The sequence below is a fragment of the Papio anubis genome, chromosome 14 (assembly GCF_008728515.1).
Source record: "Papio anubis isolate 15944 chromosome 14, Panubis1.0, whole genome shotgun sequence".
Taxonomy (NCBI): domain Eukaryota; kingdom Metazoa; phylum Chordata; class Mammalia; order Primates; family Cercopithecidae; genus Papio; species Papio anubis.
In genome coordinates, this window is record NC_044989.1 from 93,395,796 (window position 1) to 93,417,161 (window position 21,366).

Sequence of the window (21,366 nt, forward strand, 5' to 3'; positions counted from 1 at the left end):
GTCTGGGAGCCCGGCTGATCAGCGGGCAGGGCTGCAGCTGCGACCCCTCCCTCCTCATCCCTGCAGAAAACTCATCTTCAAAAGACTCAGCTTCAATTAACACCGACTATAACAGGTCCTAATGAGAGGTACTTAGGTAATGAGCTTATTAAATCTGTAATTAAAGTGTCAAAAGCACAACTCCCAAGGAAATCAGCTGCTGCCAGGGTCTGCTCAGGGGACTCCACCCCGCTTTCTTGGATACACGCCATCTTTCTGTTGGAAAGCAGGCTTCCAGGTGACACGTCCAGCCAGCAATTTCTTTTGATCATCAAAAACATCAAGTGTCAAATAAAAGGGGTGGAAATAAATAGAACAGTGTAGAACAGAATAGACTTCAGTGAAAAGAGTGAAATCTCAGGACAGCGAGCACGCACTGAGTGCCAGCTCCGTGTGATCATCCGTTCCGGCACGTGGCTGTCCTAGCTCCACTCGGACACTTCCAGGGGTATGGGTTAACCTGCCCTACAAGGCAGCCCACGCCCCGGCTCGGCGGTTCTACTGAAGTGGTGAGGGAATCCTGGATTCCAGACCATGTCTCAGCACCCTGGGGAGCCTGATCATCACTCGTGGTGACTTGGCCACCATGCCCTGCACAGCCTGGGACACTGCTGCCAGCCCTGCTGTCCCTGCCCCTCTTGGCTTCATCCGAAGGTCACCTGTCTTCTCTTCAGCATTTTCACCATCATAGTTCTTTTTTTTTTTTTTTTTAAGATGGAGTCTCACTCTGTCACCTAGACTAGAATGCAGTGGCGTGATCTCGGCTCACTGTGACGTCTGCCTTCCGGGTTCAAGTGATTCTCCTGCCTCAGCCTCCTTGAGTAGCTGGGATTACAGGCACCCACCACCACGCCTATTAATTTTTTGTATTTTTAGCAGAAACAGGGTTTCACTCATATTGGCTGGTGGGCTGGAAGTTCCTGAACTTGATCTCAGGTGATCCACCACCACCTCCCAAGTGCTGATTATAGGTGTGAGCCACCGTTCCTGGCCTCAACATCATAATTCTTTTTTTTTTTTTGAGATGGAGTCTTGCTCTGTCCACAGGCTGGAGTACAGTGGCGCCATCTTGGCTCACTGCAAGATCCGTCTCCCGAGTTCCAGCGATTCTTCTGCCTCAACCTCCCGAGTAGCTGGGACTACAGGCATATGCAACCACGCCCGGCTAATTTTTGTATTTTTAGTAGAGATGAGGCTTCACCATGTTGGCCAGGATGGTATCGATCTCCTGACCTCATGATCTGCCCACCTCGGCTTCCCAAAGTGCTGGGATTACAGGCATGAGCCACTGTGCCCGGCCAACATCATAATTCTTAAGCAGAGCTCTTATTCCCACCCACCTTTATTATCTTTCTGCTCTGAATTCAGCTCTAACTCCTCCTTCCTTTTAGAAACTTTTAAATTTTGAGATAATTGTGGATTCACATGCATTTTTTTTTTTTTTTTTTTTTTTTTTTTTTGAGACAGAGTCTCGCTCTATCGCCCAGGCTGGAGTGCAGTGGCACAATCTCGACTCACTGCAAGCTCCGCCTCCTGGGTTCACACCATTCTCCTGCCTCAGCCTCCTGAGTAGCTGGGACTACAGGCGCCCGCCACCACGCCCAGCTAATTTTTTGTATTTCTAGTAGAGACGGGGTTTCACTGTGTTAGCCAGGAAGATCTCGATCTCCTGACCTCGTGATTCACCTGCCTCAGCCTCCCAAAGTGCTGGGATTATAAGCATGAGCCATAGCCCCTGGCCCACATGCAGTTTTAAGAAATAAATTCAGAGATCCCACATACCCTTCACTAAGTTTTCCCCAATGGCAACATCTAGCAAAACTACACGTAGTACCGTATCATAGGAAATTAGCCTTGTACGATCCATTGACCTTGCTCAGATATGTTAACAAGCATGTGTGTGCATGCACACCAGTATTTAATTCCATGTAATTTCATCTCATGTATAGATGCATGCAGCCACCTCCTCAATCAGGACAAAGAATAGCCCGTCCTCACACAGACGCCTCGGTCCACCCTTTTGCAGCCACAGCTATCATTTTCACTTCCATTCTTACTCCACCCCCAGCTCCTGGCAATCACTCATCTGTTCCCCATCTCTATCATTTTGTAATTTCAGGGATGCTACATAAATGGAACAGCAACAAGAGTAGGCAATAGAAAGCAATGCCCTCACATGCCCTTGACAAAAGTGTGCTGGATGTCCTGTGTCTTTATTTTTACCCAGGGTCTGGGCATCTCAGTGAAATGCTAACTAGCTGAGTGACATATGTGGTTATCTTTATTTTTAATGCCTGTCTGCTCTTCTTTTAAAAGGGTGTAAACAGAATTTTCAAGTCGCAACTGACCCTGGAGACCAGTGTGATCTCCCCAGCAACTGTAGGGACACAGTTGGTGCCCGGCCAGGGCTGAGCTTGTGAGACCTCTCTCTCGAGGTGCAGTTCTTTTAACAGTAGGATGACATACAGGTCAATGTTCCTAGAAATACAAGTTTGGGCAAATCACACAGTAGTAAATATGCATTAAACCTGATAGGGTTTGGATCTGTGTCCCCACCCAAATCTCATGTTGAAATGTAATCCCCAATGCTGGAGGCGGGGCCTGGTGGGAGGTGATTGGATCATGGGGGCAGTTTCTAACAGTTTAGCACCATCTCCCTAGTGCTGTTCTTGTGATAAAGTTCTCAGGAGAGATCTGGTTGTTTAAAAGTGGGTAGCACCAGGCTGGTTTGGTGGCTAGCCTGTAATCCCAGCACTTCGGAGGCTGAGGCAGGCAGATCACCTGAGGTCAGGAGTTCAAGACCAGCCTGACCATCATGGTGAAACCCCATCTCTACTAAAAATACAAAAATTAGCCAGGCATGGTTGCAGGCACCTGTAATCCCAGCTACTTGGGAGGCTGAGGCAGGAGATCACTTGAACCCAGGAGGCTGAGGATGCAGTGAGCCAAGATTGCACCACTGCACTCCAGACTGGGTGACAGAGCAAGACTCCCTCAAAAAAATAAAAATAAAAATAAGGTATGTAGCACCTTCCCCATCTCTCTCTTCCTCCTGCTGGGGCCATGTAAAATATGCCTGCTTCTGCCATGGTTGTAAGTTTCTTGAGGCCTCCCCAGAAGTTCAGCAGATGCTTCCTGTACAGCCTGTGGAACTGTGAGCCAAATAAACCTCTTTTCTTTATAAATTACCCAGCCTTGGGTATTTCTTTACAGCAGTGCAAGAATGGACTCATGCATTAAAAAAATTACACCAAAGTTCAGTTGGAAATTTTGATTCAGTACGCACATATTTGCTTTACATACAATCTACTGCTGCTAATGGCGGGGATGTCCATCAGAAGCAACAAGGCGATGGTTCTTAGAGCAGACGCCCCCTGTTGGAGTTAGAGACTTGAAGCCGCGGGTATTTGTGGAACTGGGCCATAGGCTCTGGGGTCTGCAGGCGCTGAGTTAAGCTGTAGCTGGCTGTAAGCCCTGGGGGAAGCTACCTAACCTCCCTGAGCCCCGGCTATCCCATTTGTAAAATGACCATGATGAGAGTCCTCATAGGGTGCTTGTAAAGTGAGATGATGGAGTAAAGGGCCCAGCACCCTGCTCAGTTAACACAGCTAATGCCGTCTCTCTGGAGTGCCGGCCTGTGTAGGAGGAGAAACAAGAGGTATGTAGGTACAGCCCTTTTGGAAGGCTTAGAAACAGATTCATGCTGAATAGAAGGAAACCGGAAAAGAAACAATTGCCCACACTTATTTATATTTTACCCTGTGAGTTATTGTTGCAAGATGTGCGCAAGGATTCAAATGCCGCCAATTAGAGAAGCGGACAGTGTAGCTTGTGGCTTCATGGCTGCACACCAGGTAAGCGAGTTGCGGCTTGTGCCTGCAGGACCTCAGTCCCTTGGCTCAGCCCACTTATTTTCATCCCAGTCTGCTCCTCTGAAGTTCTCAAATGGGACTCGAGCTCCCCTTGGGGATTATATCCTCTGCAGCTGCACTTTCTGGGACCCTGCGGGCCACACGAAGCTGTAAAGACGTTGGGCGTCGTTATGTAGGCTTCCCAGTCACCTGGGGATGGCATTGTCCTTGTGGAACGCCGGGTCCCATGTTTGTGGGTGTGCTCCAGGCTCTCGACAGCATTGGGTGTCAGCCTGCACTGCACAATGGGCACTTGGGAGACCCAACCAGCCCCGTGGGATCAGAATCTCCAGCCAGAACCCAGCCCAGGACGGAGTAGTGAAGAACCCAGGCAGAGTCGGACAGGCGTGGTGTCCGCAGGCGTGGAGCTCACACCTCTGCTGAGCTGCGGAGGGGCCATGGGAGGAGGGCCTGGGCAGGATCCCGGATGTCAGAGCGCAGCCATTGCTCTAGTGCCGTTCCCTGCACGGGGCTGAAGCAAGCACACGGCCAGGTGGGTTCGCAGGTCCGAACCTGTGGTGTTTGGACTCTGTCCACTCACCCGACCTTCCTTGCTGCCGTGGTTCTGCAGCTTCCAGAAGATTCCAGCAGAGACTCCTGCAAGCCTTAGGCTGACACACAAATGATCAATGAACCTGCCAGGCTTTATTGAGCATGGACCAAGTCCCAGGCGCCGCACAGTCCGGGGATAAAGAGGGTGGCTGGTGTGGAGATAAAGGGGCACTGAAGGCATGGGCAGTGGCGTGGGAGGGGGTGGGCAATGCTGGCAACAGGGGAGGACAGCAGCTTCCAGAGGTGGGGCAGGGCCTCTGTGTCCCTTTGTACATTCCGGGTGACCCTTTCTAAGGCTCGCACAGGGACACCAGTTCCCCAGAACTCAGTGTTTCTGGCCGGTTCTAGGCCTGTGGGGGTGAGGGGTGGCCTGTGTTCCTGGAAGGCAGTTTGCAGGGGAGAAAAGCTCAGTCGCATGTTCCCAGTGGGTACTGCGATCACCCTTACCCGAACTGTACACTTGAGGGCTGGGCTCCGGCTCATTTTGCTAAGGAATTCTGGGGGCCATGCTGCCCACCCTACCTCTGGCATCGAGATCCATTGAGACTGATGAGGAGCAGTGTTTAACCATTTTTTGCATTAAAAACATTGTGGGACAGTAACTGATCTATCAGTTTTGGAAAATGCAGCCATTGTTTAGCAGATTTCATCTGAAGGCAAGAGATAGGAAGTTGCCTTTAATTTGAATTGTCCTGTTGAGGGGATCCCGCGTGCACTGCAGTTACCTGTGCCTACCTCCTTCCCACTTCTTCAGTAAGGAAAGCCTGCCTTGAAGAGCTATCTGCGGCCAGGCCTTGGGGTGGCTGGAGTGGGACCAGCACGCCCTCCAGTGGCGGCCCTCACAGCTGCCTTGCCTGTGCCCTGCCTGTGAGCCGGTGGCCACAGCCTGGGAGACTGAGTGTCCACATATCAGGCCAGGCCTAAGTGCTCAGCCCCAGCTGTGGGCCCGTGCTGTCTGTGCCGGTGGAACCTCTCCTGCACCAGGCATTTACAAACCCTTAAGCCTCAGAACATGTCCGGTCATGGCCACATTTTCCAGGTGAGGAGACTCTGGCCTAAGACGGCACCGTCAGTGACGCTGGTGTTGGAACTTAGGTCCTTCAGGCCCAGCACGGTCCACACATTACCTGCTCGGGCCCATGTGTTGTAGAGCGCCAGGAGGCCTGGTGGGCTCAGCAGCCCACTCCAGGGTGACTGGGGGCTCCAGGACTCATAGGCTGCTCCCATGCCCCTTGGCCCAGGGAAGAGCCCCGAATCATAACCATTCCACTCAGCTGGAGAGCTTGGAGCTGAGTGCTAAGCATTAAGCAGGTGGTTAGCACAGAGAATCCCCGCTGATATTGTCTGGATATTTGCTTGTTTGACCCTTCCAAATCCCCGGTGGAAATGTGATCCCTGGTGCTGGAGGTGGGCCCTGGCAGGCAGTGTTTGGGTCACGGGGTGGATCCCTCAGGAGTGGCTTGGTGCGCTCCTGGCGGTAATGAGTGAGCTCTTGCTCTGTTAGTTCACACGAGATCTGATTGCTTGAAAGAGTCTGCCACGGTCCCTACCCCTCCTGCTCCCCCTTCGCCTCCCGAGACCTCACCAGATGCAAATGCTGGTGTCATGCTTCCTGTACAGCCTGCAGAACCGTGAGCCAAATAAACCTTTTTTCTTGATAAATTATCCAGCCTCAGGTATTCCTTGATAGCAACGCAAAACAGACTAATCCTACCCTGGGAAGAAGCGTCTCTACAGCCATGGCCGAGTTTGGGGTACTGGAGATCTGGCTGATGGGATGAGGCGCTCTCCTGAGGTCCTCAGTGGGGAGGTAGGTTTGAGATCTGGGGCCTGGGAAGGGCAGGAAGGGCCTGCACTGCCAATGGCTCTTGTCCTCCGCTCCATCAGGGCTTTGTCCTAGAGCCTGGCCACCCCCAAGATTAAGCGAGTTAGCAACAGGCAGGACATTCCACATCCCCAATGTGGCCGCTCTGCCCCAGCCCGCAGGCCCCCGTCTCTCAGCCACTGCCTGTAAGCCCTCCCTCCTCAACTTACATTGAATCATCTGGGGCACACTGTTTGGAGTCACGGGGCGCGCCAAGCTTACCATCATGGGGTTCTGGGTGCTGCTGAGTTTCCATTTAGTCTGTTCCCGATGCCCGGAGAACCCTCCTGGCCCTGGCCGCCATTGGTCATCCAGGCTGAGTGCGGACCTGGACCCACATCCAGCATGTGCGGTGAACCCTGTGCCCAGCGGGCAGAGGCCACGAGTGATTTCCAAGGCAAAGGCCGTCCCTGGACTTGCATTCAGGCCCCAGGGCAGGGCTCTGGGCATGAGCGTTGGCAGGGGTGGTTGGCTCCCCATCCCGGGCATCTCTGGCTAATGGAAGTCAGGGGCTTGAGGAGAGGGGAGTGTGTGAGGGGCACGGGGAAAGATGAGAGGCAGGGAGGGTGGGATGTACCACCAGACCAGGGGAAGGAGGAGGCAGTAAGCAAGTGACCACCATGCCCAGGGCCTGGGGGGCAACCCTCTCCCCTGGCACCCAAACCCCCAAGGGAGTCAAGCTGTGGACCTCAAACCATGGAATAAAGCTGCAAGAAGAGTCCACAGACCAGTTGGTCCCACAGCGACTGAAAGTGAAACATGAAGAGAAGGAATACTCCAGTCCAGGCTGTGGCCACACCCGAGGCCACCCTGGCAGAGCGCTGCAGGCTTGAGGCCCCTGCGTGAGGGTCTGTACACAGGGGAAATAGCCCAACTCTAGGGACAGCCCTGGTCCCACAGCAGGGCTCCCCTGCAGCATCCCGCCTGGCCTGCACACAGGCTGGTTCCAACACGCAGCCGAGTGCCCCACACTGAACTCATCCAGGGCCTGCGAGTCTGCCTTTCATCCATGGAGGTCTGAGCTGTGCACAGTCGTAATTCACTAGCCCTGGGGGAGGCGGGCGGATGGGCCACAGCTGTGGGCACTCGCACACCCGGGGCTGAGTTTTCCTAACAGCCCTGGTCTGTGTTTTATAACGCGGTTTTCTGAGTCCACAGCAGAAACTCCGTATTTACCAGCTCGGAGCCATAACCAAGTTATGAATCATAAGATTCCAGAAACAGCCAGTCCAGCACATGGGAGTTTCCAGGGCGTTACATAAGCTCGGAATCTGGCCCGGCTAGCTGGATGCTGAGTTTAAGTTTCAACCAAATCTCAGTGCTGCAAAAGCACTTGATGGAGCGACACAAACCAGGCTTACCGCCTTTCTAAGGGCCGTGGGAACATGCTCACATTAAGGCCCTTCTCCGTTCTAGCTTTGAGTGGTAAGGAGAACTCTGACATGGGGCCGCAGACTCTCTGGGAACCAGAAGGCCCCAGGCCCCGGAGGCTGCCCAGGCTCCACAGCGGCTGCTTCCTCTTCTAGGATGTGCTCATGGGCCACCATCACGGTGGGCCCCCTGGGGTGGCTGAGGTGCTTTGTTGGACGCTGAGGTTAGAACATGGCTGTGGGTGAGGGCTTGGTTTGCTGGTGATACCCAATCCCCTGCATCCCTGGCCACATCCTCCGTGGCCACAGGCTGGCTCTGGAGAGGTGAGGCGGCACAGACTACAGTCTCCATGGGCGCCCTCTTCCCTCCCTCCCTTGTGGCGCTCCTCCTGCAAAGCCTCATCTATGCAGGTGTCCTAGAACTGGGAGAAGGGTGTGTGTACAAATGTGCAAGTGGTGTGTGTGCATGTGTGGTGTGTGCTGGTGGTGTGTGTGCATGTGCATATAGTGTGTGCATGTGTGTTTGCGCATGCATATGGCTTGTGTGGTATGTGCATGCAGTGTGTATGTGCATATAGTGTGTGCATGTGTGTATGGTGTGTGTACACGTGGTGTGTGTGTGTGGAGCGTCTATATGTGCACATGTGTGTGATGTGTGTGGTGTGCATATAGTGTGTATGCATGTGGAGTATGTGCATGCATGTGTACATGTGTGGGGTGTGTGCATGTGGGATGTGTGGGATGTGTGCATGTGGGATGTGTGTGCATGCATGTGTACATGTGTGGGGTGTGTGCATGGGGGATGTGTGTGCATGCACATGAGGTGTGTGTGGTGCGTCAGGTGTGAATCCATGGGGCCTGGGTGCTGAGACAGGTCTACTGTGCAGATGCTTTCTTTTGGGAAGAAATCCCAGGGCATGGGAGTGGAAGGTCAGGGCATTGTGCCAGGGAAGGAGCTGGGGCAGCACGGCAGGGGGTGCCTCAGAACTGCCCCAGGAAGGACAGCACATCTGTCCGCTGGCTCCTTTGGGCCTTGCACCTTCAGCGCTGTGCAGGGGAAAGGGCTGTGTGGGCTCCTGCAGGCTTCCCTCCCTCAGGTGACTGAGAAGCCACCCCAGGACAGGAAGAGGCTGCCAGGCCCCTCATGTGGAAGATGGTTACCATGGCAATGGCCAAGGTCATGGTGGACCTGAAGAACTGGAGGTGAACAGCAGGCAGCTGCTCCCCTGGTGGCCCAGGAGGGGGTGGGGAAGGGTCAGGGTCAGAGTCACGTGAGGGGTCTTGGGTCTTGGGGCACCCATGGTGAGGCCCTGGGAGACACAGGAGCACCTGGGAGGGGAAAGTCAAAGATGCTACCCGAGGACTCTCCAGGGTGCCCAGCCTCCCGGCTTCTCTTTCTTGCTCAGCCTCTGCGGCTGACTTGCCTCCCACGAGGCCCAGCAAGCCGGCTCTAGTCAAGAATGTCCCAGAAAAACCTGGCGTGTAGATAGAGAGACACAGTGAAGACCAGGAGACCAGGGGGCAGCTGCAGTAGCTCAGGGAGGGTAGTGGGGAGGACTTGTGATGTTAAAATCCCTGGGTGCCCAGTGCGGTATTCAGACCCCAGGCAGCCGGGGACCATCCCTGGGCATACTTGGAGCCTGACTCAGGACGGGGCAGGAGGGTGCGGAGGCCACAGTGAGAGGTGAAATCAGCTGCAGCACATCAGGCAGTTTGCTGGGCATCAGAAGGAGGAAGGACATGCTGAGGGCACCCTGGGAGCAGCAGGGATGCAGGGCCGGGGGGCGGGCTGCGCACAGGGGCTGGCGGAGGAGCCGGGGCACATGGGCCCACACGTCAGTCACTGAGGCACGCACACAGCAAAGGACAGTGGGGCCAGGGCCCAGCAGGAGGAAGGCCAGGGTCCCAGGCCAGAGCCAGGAGGAAAGTTTCCAGCAGGTTGAGGAGGGCGGAGAAGTCCCCTAAAAGTGTTTAGATGTTGAGACAGATATCACAGCCTCCACTAGAGTTGTAGTGAAAGTTTATAATCACACATGATGGGACTCCTAAGTGCCCTGGAGATGCGTCTGGCACCCAGCTCAACTCCCATCTGGGAGGCCCAGTGACTTCTGGGTAGCAACGCCACCTAGGGCAACTCTGCAGCACTGTGCATCGGCACCTGCTGTGTGCAGCACCACACTGGGGGCCACCCCCATCTCCTGGCTGTGCCCTCCCAGGACGCAGGAACTCACCTCTCTCTTTGGCCACCCCAATTCCTTATTTGGGGGTGTGAGGCAGCAGCCATGAAAATGGAGGGAGGATGAGGATGAAGACCTTGTGGGGCAATTCCAATTCCATAGAAAAGACTTACAGTAGATGAGACAGCCCTGGCCCTGATCTCACCTTGGGTCACAGAAGCAGGGCTAGAACCTGCCCCTGACCCCAGGGCTTGTGCCCCTCCCTATCCCTCCCTGCAGGCTCCCACCCTCTGCAGGTGATCTGAGCCTTGCCCAGCAGTGGTTGGCCTTAGCTGATTGCCATGTGGTCCAGGCACCTTCAGGTGGGCAGGTTCTCCCAGTCTGACTGCAAGGACACCACCCCTCAGGCCACCAATCACCAGCCTGCAGGCCCAAGCAGAGGCACACTGGATCGGGGGAGGGGGGAACGTTTTGTTCTTTTTGATCAAAGAGTATGTTGTCACCAGGTGGGGGCATGTGGTATACTGGGCCTCCTGGTGCCATCATCAGAGGCCGCAGACTACAACTGAGAACTTGTGGCTGTGGGACCTCATTCTCCAGTCCTGAGTCAGGCTTCAGGGAGCACTGTCACAGCAAGTCAGACAGGGACAAGTGTCAATGGCCCTGACATCCACCAGGCCTCCCGAGGCCAAGAACAGGCTGAGGGGTTAGGAGGGTGGCCTTTGGCGCCGGACTGCCTGTGTTGGAATCCCAGCTGCCACACCTCTTTGCCCCTTCCTGAGGCGAGTTGGTTAACTGCTCTCTGCCTCACTTTCCCCATCTGTGAAATTGCATGGTTGTAATTCCTACTTCATAAGCCTGATGTGAGGGCAAAAACGAGGCAATGGATGTAGAGTGCTAAACACGGGGCAGACACAGAGCATGGGCTTAGTACATGCTTAACATGCACTTGCCATCCTCAGTGCCCACGAGGAGGCCAGGAGCTCCTGGGGGTCCCACTCCCCATGGCTCCGGTCACCCGTCCCACCTTTGCTCTCTGCCGCTTCCCCTGTGGGAGAGCCTCTCTTGCTTTGGCTGCAGCCACCGCCACCCAGCATGGCCCCCACTCTGCTCACCCTGGCTTTAGCTGGAGGAGGCCGGTTCCTTGTCAGACGGGGCCCTTCCCCAGCCCAGGCTGGGCGTGGAGGAGGAGTCACCCCATGGCACACACAAGTGGCTGTTTTGTTGAGAAGGGACTGTGGCTGCTCGGAGCCCCTGGTCCCAGCTAGTAACAGAAATGAAGCCCTGGACCCCGCCAGCCCTCTGGGCTGCAGAGGGTGAGGATGGAACTGGGGATCCTTAATTCTTGTAGTCACTGCCCAAATGTGAGAAGACCTACTTCGGGGTTTCCCTCTAGGACATGTGGAAGGCTTCCCCTTGGCCTCCACATTGGCCCAGCTCGTCGGAGGACCCTCAGGGCTGTCTGCTCCCCCACATGCCTTCGCCGCCCCCTTGGCAGAGACGCCTTGCCCTCTGCCTGGCATCTGCCATGCCAGCTTCCCACATTCATGTGAGCCATTCCCTGTGCCACCAACAGAGGGAGCTCCCAACACAGTTTGCGTCTAAACACCCGCTGAGAGCCCAGGAAACGCTGCCTCCTGCTTCTGGCCTGGAAGGCTCGGAGACCACTCCTGGCCATTCTCACCTCAGACCTCTCCTCCACACCTGCTCCTGGCTCCCTCAGTTTCTTGATCCTGCCAAGCTCTCCCCAGCCTCAGGTATGTGCACGCACACTGTTCCCTCCAACCGAATATTCTTTCCCCTCTCCCTTCCTTGTGAATTTCTACACAAGACTGCAGTGTGAAGGTCCAGATAAGACCGGGACACCCTCTAAGTGGCCCTCCATGCCCCCCACCTCTCCAACTAGATGAGAGTTTCCTGTGATTCCTTAGTACTTTGCCCTAGAGTATTTGCCTAGTAGCCATTGCCTAGTTATTTTGATTAATTTAACTTCTGACTTCATTATGACCTGGTCTCCATGAGCATAGGCACTGTTATGGGCTGAATTATGTTCCCTGAAAATTCATAGGTTGAAGTCCTAGTCCCCAGTGCCTCAGCGTGTGTCTCTGCTTGGAGATTAAGTTAAAAGTTAAAATGAGGCCATTGGGTGGGCCTAATCCAGCCTGATTGGTGTCCTTGTGAGAAGGGTGAGGGTGGAGGGGGTGGACGATGAGAAATTGCTTAAAGGGGACAATGTATGTTATTCGGGTGATGAATACACTACAGGTCTTGACTTGACCACTATGGCATGTAACAAAATTGCACCCCATAAATTTACACAAATTCATTTTAAAAAGAAGAGGAACATTGGATACAGACACACAGAGATGAATCCAGGTAAGACGACTCGCCACAGCTGCTTGACAGAGTGAGGAGACTGCGGTGTGTGAGTCGAGGAGAGAGGCCTCAGAGGAAACCAACCCTGCTGCAACTTCAACCTTGGACTTCCAGCCTCCAGCACTGCGAGAGAATATATTTCTGTTGTTTCAGCCACCCAGTGCATGGTATTTTGATATGGCAGCCCAAGTGACTGATACAGGCACTGTGGGTTTGCACACTTCTTTCCATAGCACCAAACACAGCATAATCTGACAGGCGGCTGGGCCCCACCAGGCAGACCTCCAGGAAGGCCTGAATACCTGGAGTGGATCCTCTTGCCTGGATTCATCTCCGTGACGCTGGTGCTGGGCCCAGAGTGGAAGTAGCTGTTGAATGAATGAGTAGAGGCAAGTCCTGTATGACCCTGGTGGATGGGCACTTCCTTCCATTTCTCCTGGCAGGAATGGGTGAGCTGGTAGTGAGCTCCTTGCCTCATGTGCTGGTGTTGTGCATTCTTGCCGAGAACATCCAGGCAGGAAGCACTCTGGAATCTGTCATGGATTGGACTGCATTCCCCTGTCTCAGGCTTGTAGAACCTTTGCTCCTCAGGCACAGACCACCGAGTCCATGACTACCCATGCAGCTTGCCTTCCTCTCCAGATGTGAACTCTGGCTGAGATGGGCAGCTGTGTCTGTCCTTTCATGCCTTGTCTGGGGTGCCCTGTCTGAGCACTTACATTCATCTGTGACTGCTCACTGATCTGATGAGTGACTGGGTGAAGCCAGGCCATCGAGGGGTGTGGTAAGTGGGTGTCCCATGTGACACTTCCTGGCTGTCTCCAGGCTTTCATCTGGTTCCATTTTTTTTAGAACATTACAGAACGTGAGTTCTTCCAAATAAAGAGTTCTTTCTTCACATTTGTAATGATGTCCACGTCTGCTGATGTTTCCTCTGGGACTTCTTTTAGATCCAGTTTTTATATCTCATTTTCCTAAATATGGTATGGTGGCCCTCGGATGCTCTTGCACACTGCCGTGGGGTTCTGGGGCAGTGTCCTAGGGGAGCGGCCCTGGGGAGTGTGCATCTGTAGTTTTTGTCTGCCCAGTCACAAGCTCCTTTTATTTTTGCCAATAGCTCTACATGCATCTTCTCACCCCCACTCCCAATCCATGAAGTCTGGGCAGGGCTGACACCTCACGTGCTGTCAATCAGCATATACCTGTCCCCTGTCCAAAATGACTGAGTCAGGGAGGGCTGCACGGGCCCCAATGTAGCCAGTGAGAGTCAATGCCAGGGTTTTGGCTGGGCCCATGGAGAAGGAGCAGGCCTATTTCTGCGGGGATGGGGAAGGTGTCAGATGGCATCCTGAACCTGCTGGTCCTCATTGTGCTGTAAGGTGGGGAAATCCTGCTGAGGAAGGAGCCACAGGGTGGGCAGCAGAGCCCAGCAATACCCTCAAACGTCTTGTGAGCACCTGGACCCAGCTATGCCTGAAGCAAATTCACCTAAACCAGTGTTTCTTAGTGAACCCACTCTTGGCATTTGGGACAGGACAGGCTTTGCCACGTGGGACTATTGGACACATTGCAAGATGTCCCACATCCCCAGGTCCAGCAGAATGCCAAGTGTCCTTATGGAACACCAGCCCCATCATTTGCACATGTCTGATTGACTGCCCTTGGCTTTCAGTTGAGTCAAGAAGTCCTCTTTTGATTTATTCCAGTTGGTTTTTGGGGCATGTTCAAATGATGGGCCCCGGACAAACACACTGCTGCCACTTTCTTGGGTGTCTGAGATTTAACCCTTACCATGTGAAACACCAGCTGGCCCTGGTGAGGGATTGGGCCAAGCCCAGGATTTTCACTGAGGGAGGGGTCAAGGTATGGAGCCACAAGGTGGGCAGCACAGGCTCCTATCACTGTGGGAAGATGGAGACCACTGCTTCTGGTGCTGGAGGAGAGCACAGACAGGACAGTCAGCAGAACACAGCCAGCCTCAGATTCTGGGGCCACAGGTAGACCAGAAGCAGGGTTTCAACAGCTCACAGGCCCCGGATGTGTCCCATGTGGTCAGTTGAATGTGATCTTCTTTGAGAAGTGAAGGGAACCCCCTGGAAGGGTGACATGAAACAGAAGGGAGAAAAGAACTCTGACAGGTTGCTCAACCCTAGAAGGGTCCTGACCGATTCCAAGACGGTCCCTGGTCTGTGAGGCCCGGCCAGGGGTGGGGCCGGCTCGGGAGGGGGGTGCATCTCGAGCCTCAGCTGGAGTCTTGGGGCAGCACAGGCTTCATGGCGGTGGGCGGGCGCTGTGCTCTGCCTTGGCATTTAGGGCTCAACACTGGCAAAGGCATTTAGACCTTCCTCCCTGCTCACGTTTTGCACAGGTCATTCTCCCCTAGGTAGAGCTCAGAGCCGACTACTCCTGGCCAGTCTCCACCTGCAGCCTCCAGCCCCCGAGACTGTGGGACTGGCATGGACTCCGCCCAGCCATCAAGGCCTGCCCGAGCCTGTTCCTCTTCTCCCACTGTTCTGTGTGGGGCGACTGAGCACTGGGGCTGAACCACAGCTTGACCTGGCACGTGGCCTCACACCAAGCATTGGACTGTGGTGCCTCAGTTTCCCCATCTTTGGAACAATACGATAGCAGCCCCACCTTATTAGGTGGTTAGTGCTACCAGCAGAGCCCCTTGTCAGAACCATCATTTTAGTATTTCTGCTGCATTCAAGAAAAGCCAGAGATTGGAAGTCAGAAGTCCTGGCTCTGCCTCTGATTTAATTCAGAGCTAACAACAGAACTTGGAATCAAGTTTCTTTACCTGTAAAACAGGGATGATACGAACCACAATTTGGGGGCTGTTGTAAGGACCCAGTGACATAACATATGTGACAACTCTATGCAGATAAAAGGCTGTGAATAGTCTCCCTTCCCTGCATCTGAGAAGCCCCCACCCAGTCCTGTCACACCCTCTGCAAGGCCCCAGGGGAGGTCTCCAGGAGCATGGCTCCCTCTCTCCAGGGTCCTCACAAGGTTGTTTAGGTGCCTCTTCAAGATTAAATGTCTCGTGCCATGGCCACCTGTGTGTTGTCTTCGCAGCTCTGCCGAGAGCTAGTGGTGCTCACTCTCCTGGCTCACCCTGCAGCTCCTGGCATAGGCCTGGCCATGGAGCCTTTCTCCCAGGAAAGGAGACCCAACACCCCTCTGCAGTTCAGGCACACCACTTGTCAGTGTCAGTTACAGGCATGGATACCAACTCCCATAACAAAACCCACAGAGACTGAGGCCTCAACTGAAGGCCCAGTTCACTGGCAACTAATGAGAAACATCTCAGCTACACAGGCCAAGTGGTAGACTACTGTTCAGATAGCACCCTGACTCCCACTGTTCTCCCTGTGGTTGCTAAATCAGTAAAGACAAATTACTTGTTTGCTTAGGAGCATGGATTTGGAACACGAGCAGTGGGGTATGTGATTTGAATGTAAAATGGCATCAGGCCCTGATGGGTTGCTGTGTAATTTCTATAGGCAGGATACCTCCACCCGGCAGGCTGGCTGGGATGGTCTGCCAGACACCCTCTCCAGACAGACTGTGATGGGCACTGCCTACATTTCCTCTGGCTCTCCTCTTCCTACACTCTTGTGCTTGAGATATCAATTCTACTAAGGAGTACAGGTTTGGCACCCAGCTTTTGAGTTGTGAGGGTAGACTTGACATTGGATAAGTAGACTTGAGTTTGAGTCATGGCTGTCCACTGAGCTATGTGACCTGGGGCAATTCATTTAACCTTTTACAAACTTGATTGCTCATGTAGCAAATGGAGGCAAGAGTGGTGTCCGCACAGCCTTGTCTGGAGAGTGAGTGAGCACACAGCAGATCTCCTTCCCACAGTGCCAGGCCTGCACCAACCTCCCAATGACTGTCCATGCTGTGTTCATTTAAAGTGAACTTGTACAAACAAGTTCAAAAAATTATTTTATTTGCTCATACAAGGATCTCTCTCTATTGCCCAGGCTGGACTTGAACTCCTGGGCTCAAGCAATCCTCCTGCCTTAGCCTCCGGAGTAGCTAGGACTACAGGCATGCACCACTGTGCCTGGCAAGCTCACTTACTTTTTTTTTTTGAGACGGAGTCTCGCTCTGTCGCCCAGGCTGGAGTGCAGTGGCGTGATCTCGGCTCACTGCAAGCTCTGCCTCCTGGGTTCTCGCCATTCTCCTGCCTCAGCCTCCTGAGTAGCTGGGACTACAGGTACCTGCCACAATGCCTGGCTAATATTTTTTGTATTTTTAGTAGACAGGGTTTCACCGTGTTAGCCAGGATGGTCTTGATCTCCTGACCTCGTGATCCACCCGCCTTGGCCTCCCAAAGTGCTGGGATTATAGGTGTGAGCCGCCATGCCCGGCCCACTTAATTTTTACAGTAGAGTAAAATGGCTGTTTGCTAAGTGTTCTTCCAGCTCAAATGTATACGTGGATGTGTGTCTCAGCTAAGAGAACAGTGAAAGCCTGTTTCAAGAAACATGTGGTTCCAGGCATGGATCAGGCTGGGGGGCCAGCTCTCTGCCAGGTGTCAGGCTGGCTGACTGGAGACACAGACGCACCTTTCTAGAGATCAGTGGCCTTCTGGGCCCTTCTGTTGGTGGGATTCCCTGCACCCCCATCCTGTGCTCCAGAGAATGGCTGCCATGGCTCAGGCACCCCAAGGACCACAGAGACAAGGGTAGGACCAGGAGAGTGCTGGTCTCAGAGGTCAATACCAGGCACTTCTGGTTGAGTGGGACTTGAATAATGCCAAGAAAAGGAGGCGAGTCATCTACAGCAAGCCACATTGCCTTTCCAGGCACACGAGCCAGTAAAGGGGAACTGGAGACCCTTCCTGCCCAGCCCACTGATGGCTTCTGTGGCTTGGCTCTTACTGCCCAGCTCCTGGGTCTCTGGCGTGTGCTGGGTACAGACATCTGATGTCACGACTTTCTCATCTCCTTGACCAACACCATCCTGATACAGACTCGCTGCCCGCCCCCGCCCCACCAAGAGCACTGAGGGGCAGGTGCGTGAGCCAGCTGGGCTGGTCAGCAGGCACGTGGGCCATGCCTTCGGGTTCTGCTCCTACCCAGGTCCCTCTCGGCCTCTGCTGGACGCTGCTGCTCCCGACATGCAGACACAAGGCTTCTCCATGTTCATTTTTATTTAAAGACTCAGAAACACAGGCATCATGGTTCGTCATCACTGACAAGTCTTCCAAGATCACACGCTGACATTTGTGTCTAACAAAAACACTTGGGGTGGGGTGTGTGTGTGAACTGTGCAAAGTACAAAGGATCTCCCAGTCGGCTGAGCTTGTTTTGAGGTGCCTGGCCTGGCATCACCCCATGAGAATGCCAGGAGAGCGCCTGCGGCCACCATCCTCTCTGCCTTGCTCTGGGCAGAGGCCCCTGGTGGCCTGCAGTCCTGTCCCCTCGGTGTCCACTGACTTCAGTCATGGCTGTGGACTCTACCAAGCTCCTCAAAGCCAATCTCTGTGGCCACCCAAGGCCACTGCATGGCTAAGATGTGTACATCATGGGACTAGGATGAAACATAAGGGTTAGTTTCATCTTAACCGCCAAAACATGTGTGCCCTTTGAGGCAAGATGGCCTGAAGAAAGGGCTAATTCTGCTCCTGCTCTTGTCTGCAAGCTACATCATCACGAAGGCTGCAGGGGCTGGACGAGTTTAAAATACTCAGAAATGCACATGGGCCATGCACTTCCTCTGCCCTCAGGCAGCCTGGCACTGGCTCCAGAGCCCTGGCCAGACCCACGCATCGCTCTCCTTCCTAAGGTGGCACCAATGCCCACCCGACTCTGCCCTGGAAGGGGCCAGCTGACATCTTCCAAGGACATGGCGACACTCGCCCCAGCTCTCTACCGTGCTGCATGTAGTGGGCTGTGGCCTCGCCCCCCATCAGGAGGGCGAAACACATTTCAACCGGAAGCACCATGTGGGCCATGCCTGGGAGAGGAAGAACGTTCAGGTTACTCTATTATGTTGCTTGGTAGCTGCATGCCTTAAAAAAAAGACTTAAAAAAATTAACCTGGAGACTTGACTTCATCTGGTTTCCCTGGAGAACACCTGCGTCATCCAGGTTGTTGGATCTGTGCACCTCTTTGGTGACGTGAATTTAAACACGCACAGGATTTTGGTGCTGGATGGGCAACTGATAGTTTGGCAATAATGGTAAATAGACAGCTTTTGGTTGTCATCAAACTGGCACACAGAAGTTCCTATGTTTAAGCCAGACTTTTTCTTCTTTGATTCTGAACAACTTTCCCAAGTCTATTAAATCCATTATCATCTGGAGGGAGGGAAAGGCATGACCCCTGTCGTGTGGCAGCCACCTGGAAGTAACAAGTAGCCAAGACACGTCCCAAAACAGGAACTCTGAAAATAAGCAGCCCGTGTTTCAAAGGCTTCATGCCAGGCAAGAGAATGTATTTCCGGAATGGGTTACATCCCTGAAAACCAGTGTCACCCTATGTTACCAAAGGCTAGTTTATTCAGCTTAATTTAAGTCTGAATGGTTTTTGTAAAAATATAGGTGGAGAGAGGGGTGATGGATCAAAATTCTGAGGTGATAAAAATGTGTTCCTAAGGTGTGAATCTTGAGAACAAAACTGTCTCCCAAAGGACTCCTCATCAGTCTTCCTAGGAGGTGAGCCGTGGTGCTAATGAATGTACATTCATCAGCCCCACTCAGGGAGTTCCCAGCCTCAAAGCTGCACCTCCTCCTCTCTCGCCCTCCCAGCTCCCCGATCTTGCAAGCATGCAACGGTGCCGCAACCCCCTGATCTCCTCGTCCCTCTGGTCTCCAGCAGATGAAGGTTTGCACTGCCTGAAATGGGAGCAGTTATTTATTTTTAAAAAAGAAGAAAAATGGTGGTGGTGATCTGAACCGTTGTAGAAACTGCACATTTTGATACCAAGAAATCATCTTCTGAGAATGCTAATGGCAGTTCTCTCTGAGGCAGTAAAGGGAAGATGTTGCCTTCCCGGCTGGGGTTGACCTGCGTGCTCCTTCTACCGCCACACAAAAGGACAATTATAGTGGTCCTTCCTCGAAATGTTTCCAGGTCTTGAATAATAATCATCACCGTCTAGACAGAGCACGGGGTTTTGGTAAGAGTTTAAAGAAACCGGCTGCTTCCAAGCTCCCTCCAACCCCCTCAATGGATCCACCCCGCCAGCCCCCGGAGTACTGGCCGGCACTGAGGTGCGGGATGGGGGCTTCTCGGCGCTCTCCCAAACCCATATGGGAAATATAAAAATTCTGCCCCTTTGATGTCGCCTCAGACATCCTTTCTTTCAAGCTCAACCAAGTCATTACTAGTTTTACAAAAAGGCAGCACCAGATGTATGAAAAATAGGCAATGTCTGACCTATTAGAAATATATAAAGTCTAACAGCTTTACGTTAAAAATATGCCGTAAGAAAGAAGTAACGCAAGGGACAGTGGTGGTGAACAGAAAGTGTTGCTTATACTACTGGCAGGAGACAAGCCCACAGATTCTGCTCCGGTTCCCACAGGGGCGGTGGGGTGGCCTTTCCGGGGGATCCCCAGGGCCTCACGTGAGGCCCCCCAGGACCACGAACACCCCTGCTGAGCAGCCGGGCGGCAGGTGACTGAGGTATATAGAATGGTGACAGAGCAACCTAAGCCCCGCGGGAAGCCCAGGGCAGCGCAGAAAGATGATCTCCAGCGCTCTTGGCCCCCATGCCACCCACCTCGCCTGCAGACCTCCTGCAACCTCCAACCCTGCTTAGGTGGTAAATATGAACGCTGCCGTGGCTGCAAACCACAGCCACAGGCCTGCCTGCGCCGGCACCTGCCTCTCTTCCTCAAGGTGCTTTCTTTGCAGTTTCCACAGAGGGGGTGGACATTTCCTTGAAGAACATCCCAGGTGTGCTCTCCGTTGGGGGTTTTGGGAGAAGGCACGACCTCCACAGTCCCTGGCCCCCACCCTGGGCCAGGGCGGCCCCCGCCAGGTGCCTTGGAGACGACCTGGAACCCTTGGAGCGCCGTGGCTCCCTCTCTGTGTGCCGTGGGACTTCCCAGGCAGCCTCCCGCTCTGTGAGCCGGGTGCAGGGAGCACCAGTCCTCAGAAGCTCTCGACGAAGCTGCCCGGGAAGAGGCCCGTGCGGCCGTTCCGCTGCAGGGTTCCCTTGTACCAGCCGTCCTCACGCTTCTTGTGCACGAAGACGATGTCGCCTTCCTTCAGCTCGATCTCCGCCTCGCTCTGGGGTGGGTACGAGACCACCACGCGGTACCTGGGGAAACAGCACAGAGGGTGAGCCCTGCCCAGAGAGTCTGCGTCTGCTGGGTCGTGCTTTCTCTTTCTCTTCCCTCAGTGTGAATTATTGTCGTTTGCTGCTATTTTCCCACTTTATACAATTTATCTTTATTTTTAATTTTTTCAAAACTCTTTTGAAATTTTTCATTTTTTTTGTAAAAAAATTGTAAAAGACATTTCCCCCTGCTGTCCTTTTAGACACTGATCTATGCAGAAGCTGGACTGTTCCACCCCGCTGAAGATTCTCCACCCAAGCATAGCCCCCCATCTCACATCTGTGCTCCTGCCCTGGCCCACCCACCCAAACTGCAGCCTGCCAGGGGCAGGGGCCGGGGAGGGTCAGGACAAACTGTGTTCCGATTTGCCCCATCCCAACGTCAAGACTCTGGGCTCCTGTCCTCATCTCTCCCTCTGTCGGTTCCTCTGAGAAGCGGAGCCCCTCAACTGTAGCACCACCCCACAGGCTGGTGCACCATGTGATGTGTGAAAGGTACTTGGAACATTGTTTTGGTAAGTGGTCCTTATTTTTTCCAGACAGGGTCTTGTTCTTCCACCCAGGCTGGAGTGCCATGGTATGATCCTAGCTCACTGCAGCCTTGAGCTCCCAGGTTCAAGTGACCCTCCCACCTCGGCCTCCTGAGTAGCTGGGACCAAGGCACACACCACCATGCCCAGCCAATTTTTAAATTTTTTTGTAGAGATGGGGTCTTGCTATGTTGCCCAGGCTGGTCTTGAACTCCTAAGTGCAAGTGATCCGCTGGCCTCAG

At 53.7% G+C, this 21,366-nt stretch overlaps 1 protein-coding gene across 1 annotated transcript in view; it reads right to left on the reverse strand.

Moving 5' to 3' along the window:
* Positions 1 to 17,438: 17,438 nt before the first annotated feature.
* Positions 17,439 to 21,366, reverse strand: part of SH3RF3 (SH3 domain containing ring finger 3) — a 372,468-nt gene continuing 368,540 nt past the window's right edge. Inside the window, exon 10 of the mRNA XM_003909107.5 lies at positions 17,439 to 20,576. Within this exon, the coding sequence (XP_003909156.2) occupies positions 20,408 to 20,576 (169 nt within the window). The 3' untranslated portion in view covers positions 17,439 to 20,407. The remainder of the gene's footprint in view (positions 20,577 to 21,366) is intronic.